Source organism: Labeo rohita, chromosome 1, assembly GCF_022985175.1.
Source record: "Labeo rohita strain BAU-BD-2019 chromosome 1, IGBB_LRoh.1.0, whole genome shotgun sequence".
NCBI classification, from domain to species: Eukaryota; Metazoa; Chordata; class Actinopteri; order Cypriniformes; family Cyprinidae; genus Labeo; species Labeo rohita.
Window position 1 is genome coordinate 36,849,336 of NC_066869.1, and position 14,349 is coordinate 36,863,684.

At 34.8% G+C, this 14,349-nt stretch overlaps 1 protein-coding gene across 5 annotated transcripts in view; it reads right to left on the minus strand.

Moving 5' to 3' along the window:
- Window positions 1-14,349, minus strand: part of limch1a (LIM and calponin homology domains 1a) — a 63,227-nt gene that overhangs the window by 40,268 nt on the left and 8,610 nt on the right. For all 5 annotated transcript variants that reach the window (XM_051106634.1, XM_051106625.1, XM_051106617.1 and 2 more), the window contains exons 2-3: window positions 1,661-1,731; window positions 681-750 (exon numbers count right to left, since the gene is read on the minus strand). In XM_051106634.1, coding sequence (XP_050962591.1) covers window positions 681-750; window positions 1,661-1,731 — 141 coding nt within the window. The remainder of the gene's footprint in view (window positions 1-680; window positions 751-1,660; window positions 1,732-14,349) is intronic.

Genomic DNA, 14,349 nt, shown 5'->3' on the forward strand with positions numbered 1-14,349 from the left:
TCAATTAAAGGTCTAACAGCTGAAAATGCGTATCAGAGCAATTACCAAACCCTGAGGAGCTCCTCTGGAGCTCAGAGACAGGATTGCATCAAGCCACACATCTGGGGAAGAGTTAAGAATTTTTTTTTTTTTTTCCGTTTATGAAAATGTTGTGACAATTGTGTTTTTGATTTGTCATTATGGTGCATTGATGTGGGGAAAAAAAGTCATTTAAAACAGTTTAACATAAGGCAGCAACATAAAATGTGAAAAAAATGAAGGGGTATGAATACTTTCGCAAGGCACTGTATGTGATGCATGTTATCAAACCAAAGTGCAGAAAATCTCATTATTTGAAGAACAAGTGTCTAAAGTTGTGTAAAATGTGTTTTAGACAGTTTTACAGTTTTCTTTTACTTATTTTGCAAGAGGCACAAATAGCATACCATGACACTTAGAATAAAATACCATGGTAAGTTTTTTTCTTTTATCTAATTAAACTAAAGCGTAACACAATGGGGGTGTACTTATCTGATATTTTGACAGCATAAACATAAAATAACTACCACGCACACAGATACACGCACACACCGGGACAGTACTGGATTTGTTCAGAGACAGCAGTGCTGAGACTGGCCTGACACAAACAGGCACAGAACAACACAAACACATGCAAACAATCACACACTAATCACACTCACCAGCCCGGCAATGGGTGTCGGAAGTCTATTGATCTTTTTCACAAGGCCTGGTTTGATTGAACTCAGCAACCTAATAAATCACATGATGAGAGAGAGAGATTACATTAGAGAACCATAATATGTGGGTCAACTCATAACATCATCACAATGACCCATGAATGACCCTGCAAAAAAAAAGGTTTCAATAATTTATTTTAATTCCTCTTTTCCTTTCTTTTTTCATACATTTTACATTAAAAAAATAAAAATAATAATTACACTGCTGTTCACAAATTTGGGGTCAGTCAGATTTAAAAAAAAATAAATTAAAACTTATATTTATTGCATTGAATTCAATTCAATTTATCGACAGTATACTGACTTTTACATGGTTAAAAAGAGTACATTTCATATAAATGTTGTTCTTTTGAACTTTCTATTTATCAAAGAATCCTGAAAAAACAGTTTCCAACAACACTGTTTGCAACATTATAATAAGAAATATTTTAGCACCAAATCAGCACATTAGAATGATTTCTGAAGGATCATGTGACACTAAAGACTGGAGTAATGGCTGCTGAAAAATCGATTTTGCCATCACATGAATAAATTACATTTTAAAATATATTATAATAGAAAAAGAGTTATTTTAAACTGTAATACTTTCCACAAATTACATTTTTACTGTTTTGATCAAATACATGAAGCCGTGGTGAGCATAAAAGACTGCAAAAAGAAACATGAAAAATAATAACTGACCCAAAACGTTTAAACAGTAGTGTAGTGATCATAATCAGAGTGATTTTATCCATTAATCAGTACTTTTATTTGTCCTCTGTAATATAAAAAATTTGCTAGATGATGCTTAAACAAACAAGTTGTATGTATTTTGTATTCATACTGGTGAATTAGTACCACCTGTATTTAATCAGAATAAATGTTTTTAAACAAAAAATCTCAACATTTTTCATTTACATCAACAGTGTGTATATAAAACTCACTCGCAGAGCAGAATGCCGTTCTCCAGCCCGCTTCTAAAATCCTTATCACCGAAACTTCTTCCTGTCACTGCCTGTCAAGCAAACAGAAAAGCACAAAGATCATCAGAAAAAAGAACTGAAAATGTTTCAGTTTCAGAGAGTGCTAATGTGACCAGAGCCATTTAAATGTAGTCAAAATAACTGTGTGAAAAATGCCCCTTTCTAAATCTATACTTTTACAGTATGATTTGTCCCTAAATGCTAACCAAACAGATACTGTATATTTGTTTAAGAAAGCCTCAAAGCTTAACTCTTTATGTTTTAATCTGTTATGATATTTGCGTTTTATAATATGTATGTTCACACATATATTGCTCTTGCTAAGTTAAAAAAATAAATGGGTTTCACAAAGGAGCTCTAAAACAGCTGATTTTCTTTCATTCACAAATGCTTACATTCTAAAAGCACAATGTGTGTGTGGATGGGTCAGAGAAAATAAATATGTATGCTTGTATTTATTTATGTATGTATTCTGTGTGTGTGAGAATGATTATATAGGCCCTACACTGTGTGTGTGCACATTTAATGTGCACTAGTAAACTACTAAACTAGTATTACATAATCTGTCCTTACTTAACACAATCACACATACTATGCATGTGTGTAAAAGAGAGAGAGAACATTAATTTGCTCTCTATTGCCAAGAGCAGTGCATGACCAAGTATTTGAGATTAATAAAGATTATTTTTAACAATGCAAAGCCCTTTGGAAGACAAAACCTGCAATTATACACATACAATTAATCATAAACCTGTTACCCCCTTAACCTTTACACATAGTTTCTCTCAAAGCAGGAAACAGCTGACCTGTACATCAGTACAGAGGTCACTCATTGTCCATTGTCCTTCAACTGCTGCTAAGAAAGGAAGCCGCAGTGTCACACAGCACCATTAAAGGAATAGTCCACCCAAAAAAAAAAAAAAAAAAAAAAAAAAGTATTTACCTTCAGGCCACCCAAGCTGTAGATGAGTTTCATTCTTCATCTAAACAGATCTGGAGAAATTTAGCATTGCAACACTTGCTCAACCATAGATCCTCTGCCTCAGCCAAATGTGTGTGTGTGAGAGAGAGAGAGTGTGTATTTTTTCTAAAGGTTATCTTAGGTTTTTTTTCCCCTCATTGTTTTAATTTTTAAAAAAAAAAATTTATAGATAAAGAAGGAACTATATTTAAAAATGTGGCATGCAGTTGCTAACTCAATAACTTATATCAAACAGATATAAAGCTATTCAAAACATTATTCATTGTAAATTGTGATAATCGCAATTAATAATCGCAATTACAGTTTCAAGGGAATAAGCGACAATTATGACTCCAGTCCATCAATTACTGTCTTGTAAAAAAACAGTTTTTTGTAATAAACAAATTCAACAAGATGCCAAAATATAAGTCCATAATCCTAATAATGCTTTATCTAGTGGAAAAGGTCCATCCCCTGTTGTCCTCTCATATTAAAATCTAATGACATAATTATTTAGAATTGTTTTGGACTGTTTTCGCTTGTAAATGGTGCTTGATCTGTGAATATTTCTCTCCTGATTCAGATGGGGTAACATTTTTACTGAAGAAACCAATATTATATTTAGAGGACTTTCAGCTTGAAGCAACAGTTTAAAGTTAAACATGTCTTGTATTTATTACAAACATGCAGCTTTTCCCTTTAAAGGGCTGGAGTCATGTACATTATTGTGGATTATTGTGATGTTTTTAATAGCTGTTTGGAATCTCATTCTGACGGCACCCATTCACTGCAGAGGATTTATTTGTGAGCAAGTGATTTTATGCTACATTTCTCTTAATCTGTTTCGATTAAGAAACAAACTCATCTACATCTTGGATGACCTGAAGGTTAGTAAATCTTCAGCAAATTTTCATATTTGGGTAAACTAGTCCTTTAACTCATATCATGAAGAATCAAAATTGCCTTGATAAAACAATGTATAGGACATCTCTTAAGTAATCAGAAATTTGGGTCACCCAATCATTCTGAGGTAATGAGAAACCTGGACAGAGGCTGTTATTCCTAAATAACTAGTTGTGTTTAGCACATGTTGCTCTGCATATGCTTCTAAAGAATGCCAAACAAAATTTTGTTTAGCAAATTCCTCAGTCATTTTATTCAGATCTTAAGAGTTTGTGCTGCAGCTGCACATTTCAGCATAGATGGTTTTGCTTTGCAAAGAGGCTGTTATTTAAGGATGTGGGGGAGTTCAAATGATATTGGGCATAACAGCAAAGCCACCATCTGTGTGTACTGTTGCTCATTTTACGTGGGACAGAGGCATTTTCAACAGCATTCATTTAATTCTAAAGGTCAGCAAGAGGGGAAAATGGTCACGAGAAAGTAAAATATGCACAAAATGGCACAATAAAGAATTCATTTAACATTAAATTTACATTAGTAAGTTTTAAATTATGTAATATATATTTATGTTTCTCAGTAAAAGTAACTTTTTCTGTAACATGCAAGGTGTTCTGTGTGCGAATTATTGCAGCTGTTGCTAACTGTGCTAAAAGGCTAATGTCACTCACACTGAAATATGGGTCTCTGAATTACCTTACACGCATGCTGTGTCTGAAACAACTCTTCCAATTATTTCCCAGTGAGTCTTATTGCTCACTACATAGGGAAAGTGTGGATGAAAAGAGCAACTGAATTCAACACAGAATTTTCAACCATTTTCAACTGAGATAATAAGGAATGTTTCTTGAGTAGCAAATCAGCATATTAGAAGGATTTCTGAAGGATCATGTGACAGTGAAGACTAGAGTAATTATGCTGAAGATTCAGCTTTGTCATCACAGTAAAAACTACATTTTAATTTTAATTTAATTAAAATAAAATTATACAATATTACAATTTTGTATGGAATCTTGTTTCCGCCATGAAAAAATTGCGACTTTTTATCTTGCACTTCTGACTTTTTTTTCTCAGAATTGTGAATTTATCTCACAATTCTGAGAAAAAAGTCAAAATTGTGAGTTTGTATCACAATTCTGAGAAAAAAAAATCTGAATTGTGACTTTATATCTCGCAATTCTGACTTTATTTCTGAGAATTGCGAGTTTATTTCCAAGAATTATGAGTTTATATCTCACAAATCGGAGAAAAAATCAGAATTGTGAGTATATATCATGCAATTCTGAGAAAAAGTCAGAATTGTGACCTTATATCTCACAATTCTGATATTATTACTTGCAATTGCGAGTTTATATCTTGCAATTCTGACTTTATTTCTCACAATTGCGAGTTTATTTCTAAGAATTGCGAGTTTGTATCACAATTCTGAGGAAAAAAAGTCTTGCAACTGCAAGATAAGTCATAATTGCAAGACAAAAAAAATCCTTTTTTTTTTTTTTTTTTTTTTTTTTTTTTTTATTCAGTGGCAGAAACGGGCTTCCATAGCTTTGAGTATATCTTTGATCAAATAAATGCAGCCTTGGTAAGCATAAGAGATTTTTTTTATAAATGTACAACTTTTAAACGGTAGTGTACATATACATAAACTTTATGCTGAGTAAAAAAATAATAAGTGAATTACATATGGAATTAAATCTTTTCTAAAAACTCAGACAACACTACAAAGTGTTGGTATTGCACATATAGTGCACTATATAGGGAATAGCACACAGCTTCACATACTGATTTTCACACATGCTGACACATTCAATCTCTCAGAATCACAAAGTTCTTTGAGAAATCCCTTGCAGCTGTCTTTAACTGTCAGAAAGACTCACTCTCCCTCTGACTTATGTCTTTACACTCTTCATTACATGAGTACACACACACACACATAAATTAGAGGTAAGCTGTTTTTCAGGCACACATTAATCTGCTTGGCGCCTGCGCCAACATACTCAATATTGCTGTGGATCAGGGTCAGAAATTAATCCCTAAACATCAAGAAATCACTTCAACAACTCCATTACATGAAACAGCTATTACATGAACATCAACCATAACTGTACTCTACAGCATTATGGATAATAATTTTGAAAACAATACCATTTCCAGTCTGATGGGATGATTTTTAAAGGGGTCATCAGATGCCCATTTTCCACAAGTTGATATGATTCTTTAGGGTCTTGATGAAAAGTCTATAATATACTTTGGTTAAAAATTCTCAGTGGTAGTGTAAAACAACACCCTTTTTACCTTGCCAAAATCAGCTCTGCAAAAATAATCCAGTTCTGGTCGAGGCTGCTTTAAATGTTAATGAGCTCTGCTTGCCCCGCCCCTCTCTTCTCTCTGTGGAGTGACGAGCCTGTTTACTTTAGCTGCTAAACTTGCTAACTAGCACATTATTAGGAAAGGTGATCGCAAAGATTCATTAAAAAAACCCTTAAACTCACTTCTGCTGTAAGTGAAGCTGCGTCACGAATGATACGCGTGAACATAGACGGATAAATGTAGATCGGGAGGCGCATTCCCTTCACAAACAAACCTAATCCACTGCATCTTCAGCAGCTCAGATGTCGGGAGTAAATGACGACCACTATGTTCATTATTACATCCAGCAACACAACACCTCAATCGCTCAATTCTTGTCTAACTTACATCCCTGCTCCGGCATCAAAACATGGAGGTCGGACTGTTACAACTGATCTGAGGTAAAACGCTCATGTCAATCAACTATCGTAGGAGCGGCCTCTGTGGGTGTGTCGCAACAACGACAGGCATCTGAGAATGGCTCGATTTGAAAAAGGGGATATTATTTTTACAGATGAATTAAAAACCACTGCATGGATTTTTACCATTACAGGGTAGATTTGTACATGCACTGTCAACACACATTAATGTTCAAACAGCATGTAAAAGTGAACTTAGCATCCGATGACCCCTTTAAGGTACATTTTTGTAAGATTTTAAACATCGTAACAGATAGGTAATAATGTTTTATTGTTAATAAATTGTACTGTGACATCTCAAGCACCTCAAAATAGAAACTATAATGGTAACAGTGTTGACATGCCCTGAGAATCATTTTTAAGTTTTTAATAAAACATTGTCCACTAAAATCTAAAAATAAATGCCTTATAAACTGAAACTTGGAGAAGCAAATATTGCCCTCAATAAAAAAAAGTTCCTGAAACTACTCTTAATACTGTGAAAGCCATATGACAGTCCTGTATACACATGCTGACCTAATTCATTCATACAGCGAGAGATAGACAGTAATAGAGAGAGAAAAAATTGATTGATGGCAACAATTTAGGAAGAACCAAAAAAGCTTCTGGTGGCAGACAAGCAGTTCCGTTACCTTGACGCCAAGCTCACACACACACACACACACACACTTACACCTGCTGGTGACAGTCCAGTCAACATACCCACGGGAACAGCTCCCCTACAGTGCAGTTGTGTAACAAGCTACATTTCACCATAATGGCCAAGATGCCATACACCGGAGCCAAGAAAACAGTGAGTTGCTCAAGGCAGCCTCCCATTAGCTGACTCAAAACATTGGGATTTTGGTAGAAGATCTCTCCCTTACCAGCGGTTTTTGCAGAAGTTTTGCTCTCTTTTGTTAGTCCATCACACTCACATATTACAATGCTTTCAATGTAAAGCTTACTGAAATATAAACAGGAGTACCAACAGTTCACATAAACTATTGTACTTAACTGAATTCGTAAACTGACTTTAACAATGTATGTGATTGTTTCGTAGTGGACAGAAGCTGCCCTTTGTGATGTGAAAGATTTGTTATAAATATAAAATATAAATATTACATGAAAAAAATAAACTTAAAAAAAAAAAAAAACACAAAAAGTCGAAAGTATTGCCCGGCAGCTAACTGAAATAGATAAGTTTAAGCTGAGGTACTAAAATTACCAAACCAAAAAATAATTATATAAATAAAAACAAACAAACAAATAATAAAAAAAAAAACACAAAAAGTTGAAATATTTACAAGTATGTGTACTGTACTTATTACAATTTTTATAGAATTTATATTATATATAAATAAAAATATTTTGCACATAAATAACATATTTCTCTTAAATATATACTTGAATGTGCTTGTATTTATATATACATAATAATTACAGTACACATATATTAGGCAAACTTTTATTTTGTATGTGATTAATCACGATTAATCGTTTGCCAGCCCTAATTAATTTATATCATAAATAGCCTATAATTAATCTGTACAACAGGTGAGGTAAATGATTTGTTCTTATTGGAGAAAGTACAATACCTGAAATGCAAAACAAAAATTCTCAAATGACAAAAATCATTACAAATATAGTTTAGAGCAAAATTTGTTTTTTATCAGTTTAACCATTACAGCTTGACGAAAATGTGACCAAGATTTTATTGACTAAAACTTGACTAAACAAAAACAGGACAAGGTTGACTAAATATGATAGTAACTAAAAAAAAATTTGATACAAGACTAAGTCTAATTTAAAGGGGTCATCCGATGCCCATTTTCCACAAGTTGATATGATTCTTTAGGGTCTTAATGAAAAGTCTGTAATGTACTTTGGTTAAAAATTCTCAATGGTAGTGTAAAACAACACCCTTTTTACCTTGTCAAAATGAGCTCTGCAAAAATCATCACATTCTGGTCGAGGTTGCTTTAAATGCAAATGAGCTCTGCTCGCCCCGCCCCCTCTTCTCTCTGTGGAGTGACGAGCCTGTTTACTTTAGCTGCTAAACTTGCTAACTAGCACATTATTAGGAAAGGCGATCGCAAAGATTCATTAAAAAACCCCTTAAACTCACTTCAGCTGTAAGTGAAGCTGGATCACAAATGATTTGCGCGAACATAGACGGATATATGTAGATCGGGAGGCGCATTCCCTTCACAAACAAATGTAATCCACTGCATCTTCAGCAGCTCAGATGTCTGGAGTAAATGACGACCACTACGTTCATTATTACATCCAGCAACGCAACACCTCAATCGCTCAACTCTTGTCTAACTTACATCCTTGCTCTCGGCATCAAAACATGGAGGTTGGACTGTTACAACTGATCTGAGGTAAGATGCTCATGTCAATCAACTATCATTGGAGTGGCCTCTGTCGATGTGACGCAACAACGACAGGCATCTGAGAATGGCTCGATTTGAAAAAGGGAATATTATTTTTACAGATTAATTAAAAACCACTGCATGGATTTTAATCATTATAGGGTAGATTTGTACATACACTGCCAACACACGTTAATGTTCAAACAACATGGAAAAGTGAAATTTCATCCGATGACCCCTTTAAAAGACTAAGACTAAATTAAAAATGTCTGACAAAATGAACACTACATGGCTTATACCACTTTAACAATTACTTCTTTTAACATGAATAGAAAATATACTTCTGCAAGACATGAATAGAAATACTTTTGGAACCTGCCCACCGGAAAAGTGGGTGGTACTAATGCACTTTATATGTCTCTATTCTGCATGCACACATAAAGAAACCACGTTTGACAATCCCCCCTATGACATCAACATTAAAGACGGACAAAAATAGCAGTATACATGTGCTATTCCTGCTTATAATCACCTAAGCAACAGCCTCAGCAGCGGAAAGCAGGGCTACTCTCAGTGAGGCAGAAACAGACAGGGGATGATGTCTCTCAGGACACACTGTCTTAAAATACATCTGAAAATAGGCCACCTGACTAGGGCTGTTGGAAATAGACAACTCCAGCTCATCCGTCCAGACAAAGACACACACAGGATTAAAGAGCACTCTCTCTCACCACTACAGGAAAATTAAAAGCTGTAAAAGAACAACGGATAATACGTGGGCAAAAGCGGATTTAAAAATGTTATGCTCTTCTATCCATTTGCTCACTGAACATGACCCATATCAGAAATAGCGAGTGAAAATTATTGTGTGCCAATGTGTAAAAATACTGATCAAATCTTAGAGAATAAAACCACCAACCAACCATCTTTCATACTGCAACTGATTGCTTTATATTACTTTTCATCAATCTGTGTGTAACCTAGAATGCATACTCAAGGTGTGGTGCATGACATTAACTGGGTCATAAATACATAGAATAGTTATCTTCTGTGACCACCCTCATTTCAGACAGTTAAATATCATGAAAATCTGAAATTTTCCATGTTTAAAGTGCTAAAATCGGGTCCCCAGTGTATCTACCAACCCAGAAAATGTGAAAAGGGACAACCCAGTAAGCCTTTCTCTGCAAGCCTGTAAAAAAAGATCAGATTTCACTCTCCCCGTGACATAGAAATGAGATCTTATTATAATATTACCCTTAATCTGCACGTTTCCACCCACTGCATCGCCATTTTGTTTTCGCAAGCGACAATGCTGTACAAGTTTTAAAGCCATGACAAAAGTTTGAGCAAAGTATACTAACTATTTAGAGTCCCAGCCTCAGAGGAGACAAGAGAGCTGTGGATTTATTGATTTATTTACTGTATATTACACTGCTGCCACACAGATCAGATTTCTTTCCCAGCTGTTTAACAGACCTAACCACCTGTTTTTGTTACTTATGTGTTTTTTTACATAAACTTGTGTGTATTTGACCGTTTAAGCGCAATAAGACATGAAAGAGAACTTAGTTTAGTACATGCCGTGTAACAGCCACTTTCTGTGCAAGTGTTTTGGATGTGTGTGCTCAGAAAACCGTATATCAGAAGTTTAAACAAACATGGCTTTAAAACACATGAATTCAGCATGATAGACCTGATAATCAAAACCAAACAGACGTTTTTTAGCAGAGTATCTGAGGTACGAGCTGTAACGGCACAGCCTTATTCTGGAAAAAGGGGTGGGGAGCAGCAGCTCATTTGCATTTAAAGAGACATGCACGGAAAACAGAGTGTTTTTTCAAAACGCTATAATAAATGATCTGTGGGGTATTATGAGCTGAAAATTATATTACATCTTGTAAAAAGGGGCATAATAGGTCTCCTTTTACTTATATTCATAATAAACATTTATGAGTCATAGTAGAATTAGTTAATTTAACACTTTGTTATGCATACTTGAGGAATTGGCTCACCCAAAATAAACATTTGCTAAATATTTACTCAACCATCAGGCCAAAAGAGATGTAGATAAGTTTGTTTCTTCATCAGAACAAATTTTGGGAAATGTAGATTACATCACTTGCTCAACAATGGATCCTCTGCAGTAAATGGGTGCTGTCAGAATGAAAGTCCAAAAAGTTTTACTTCTGGACAAAATATCTCAAGTCTAGTGAAAAAATCCATCCCCTGTTGTCCTCTCACATCAAAATACAACTACATACATGTTTAGAACCAGTGGTATGTGGGACTTGATTTGTGCAGATTTCTCTCCTGATTCAAGCATATATTAGAATATTAGCTGGAAGCAACAGTTTGACATGAAAAAAAAGTCTTGATGGTTTTGTTTGTTACAAACATACAGCTTTTCCCTTCACAAGATGTTAATTGACGGACTGGAAGTGATGTATTGCTGCATTGCAAATCTGTTCTGATGAAGAAACAAACTCATCTACATCGTGGATGGCCTAAAAATTAATACATTTTCAGCAACTTTTCATTTGTGGATGAACTATTCCTCAACAACACAGTTAATGTTACAATACATAATTAATAATCATGAGTAGGATTAACTGAAAATGCATCATATACATTTTCTACTGAAACTTCTAAAGAAACTTTTTTGACTTTGCTACAATTAGTGCTCCTAAAAACAAAAATCTAAGCATTGACCACTGTCTAGAGAGAAGGACACATAAACAGGGAACTGGAAGTGTAAAGTTAGACAAGGTTGTCGGTGTCAGGACATGCATTTACACCAGGATGTACACACACACAAGTATTGAAAAGAACTGAACAGCTGTAGGGACCCTAAATTTAGATGGACAGAATGTGGGTGACTGGAGCATTTTAAAATAACCAAGCAAATGACATGTGTATGTGGGACAGGGGCAGAGGCGCCGAGCACCCACTGGGAGGGCCGAGCACACACGGGAAAGCACAAAGCTATGTTAATAAATTTCACATTCATTCCTGAATTATAATGCTCTGTAGGAATAATTATTCACAAAAGTATGTTGGGACCATTTAGCCAGAAGAAATGTTTTCTATCAAGCTTCCCACAACCACATGGTAACCATAGTTTCTACCAAAATACCACACTTACTGCAATTATTGTTACTAGATCTACAGAAAAACATACAGTCATCCAAACTGTGCAAAACCCTTCCAGAATATTTTTTGATGACAGCTGTGGTGAATACCAAGTTACCACAGTTTTATTGCAGGAGAAATAACTGTAGCAACCATGGTATTTTTGGCAGAGGTTATGGTTAGCAAAATACAATTTTGTAACAGTAACAGGAAACACAGCTCAAAACATCATATTTCATTCTCATACAAACCTCTATGTAGTATCGATTTCAACCCTTTATATATATACTATCGTTAGTGTTTATGCTCAAATGTTTCTTTTTTTTTTTTTAAATGTGTGAAAAAACAACAAGAATCAGTGTATACATTACAAGCATATCTGATAGCCTATTGCAGAGCTTCAGTAAAGACAAAATGTCTTATTCAGGTTGTGGGCCAAGAAAGTTCAATAGCTGCTGATTTATAGAACCCACTGGGAATATTTTCAGAGTAAGATACATTCTACTGCTCTGCCTTGTTCTCAGAGATTATTCCCCTCAGATGTCAAAAGTGTGTGTGTGTGTTTATCCGTGTCAGCCAGTCTCTCACTGTTTGTGAGTTCATTCACATGTTAATAATCAATCTGCTAATTGGTTGCTTAGACACAGATAACTGCACCTCAAGACTTGTACTGAAGTACTTGAAAACGCATGCACATTTATACACACAAAACGCATGCACATTTATACACACAAACATACACTTACTTCATAAATATAGACTCATTCCTCCCTGGAAGAGTGAACCATTTTGATTAATTTCTCTATTAATCCACCTTAATGCAGTTTTGCTGTTTAGTCTAAATGTATATGCAAATCTCCAGGGATGGTAAGTGTTTAAGAATGAATTATTAGAGGAAAAAACAGCAATAACAGTAATGTTATTGTTCTACAAGGACTTATAAGTGCAATAATAATGCATATTTTGTGATATATAGATACATTTGACAGTAAAACAGGGTTTTGAATTTGAATGCAGATATAAATTTGCTGATATTTACAAAACATGCTATGTTTTACAGCTACACTCTTAAAAATATACAGTTGAGGTCAAAAGTTTACATACACCTTGCAAATTAACTTATTTTTTCTTCTGGGAAACATGTAAGCATCTTCTGAATGGCAAAACTAAATAACAAGAAACATGATATTTTGGCAAAATAAGAAAAATGTACACATCTTCATTTTGTTCGAAAGTTTTCACCCTCTGGCTCTAAATGCATCGGTTTACCTTCTGGAGCATCAGTAAGTGTTTGAACCTTCTGTAATAGTTGCGTAGGAGTCCCTCAGTTCTCAAAAGTATACAGTCATTGTTGGAAAGGGTTCAAATACACAAAAATGCTAAAAAACCAAATAATTTGGGGGACCTGAAGGATTTTTCTGAAGAACATTGAGCAGTTTTACTGTTCAGGACAAACAAAGGACTCATGAACACCTATCACTAAACAAACAAACAAGAAAAAAACAGCTGTGGATCTTTCAGGTAACAACTTTTGAACGGTGTCATTTTAATAAATTCAGCTATTATTTTCTCTTGTGGACTATATGTAAACATTTTTTGTATGTGAAATATCTTATTCAGGTCAGTACTAAATACAAAAATAGCATGCATTTTGTATTATTCCTTTTTATTTTGGTAAAATAATTAACATTTTGCAGTTTCTGCAAGGTGTATGTAAACTTTTGACCTTTATTGCCTTTATTGGCACTGATGGTTCCATGAAGATCCTTTAACATCCATGAAATCTTTTTATTGCACAAAAGGTTCTTTATAGTGGAAATAAGTGTGTTACTATAGTAAATATGTGAATTGAAAAGCCTTTATGTCTGTGCATGGCACCACTTTCTCCTGTTGTCCTTGTTCACAATGTTCAACATTGTTAAAGCAAAATTTGGGATTCACAATGAGGTCTAAAACAGAGAATTCTGTGTCAGATTCAAATGGATTGTGCCAGGCATGACTCTGATTCACGCAGCGCTGATCAGTTTGGTAAACAAAGCCATATTCCAGTTGCTTTTGCCACTGTCCATCCATAGGCCGTGCAGATATTAGATTTGTGCTGCATGGTTCTGCTGGGAAGACTAAACACAACCAAAAATTTCAGCGCATAAACAAAGACCTCAGCCAATACAACCGCCGACGAAATTTAGCCACACTGACAGAAAAAAATTCATTTGCATGTGGCATTTTTGAGGTCAGAGGTCAAAACTACCACACACAGACATTTTGCCTGAATTTGAAATAGCATATATTTCTACCATATCTTTATATACTGTATATCTTATCTCCTTATATAGTTCAGCAGTGACTTATGCTAGTTATGCTAAACGTTCCATGGACTTTTGGAGATTATTCCTTGACCAGGAAAACCTAGCCCAAGATGAGTAAAAGTAGTGTTATATAACACTGCGTTTAAATGATTGCAAAATACATCAGGATTGTGTGTGCTCTCAAGGGTGGGTGGTGAATCTGGAGAGATTTTGAGGCTGGAAA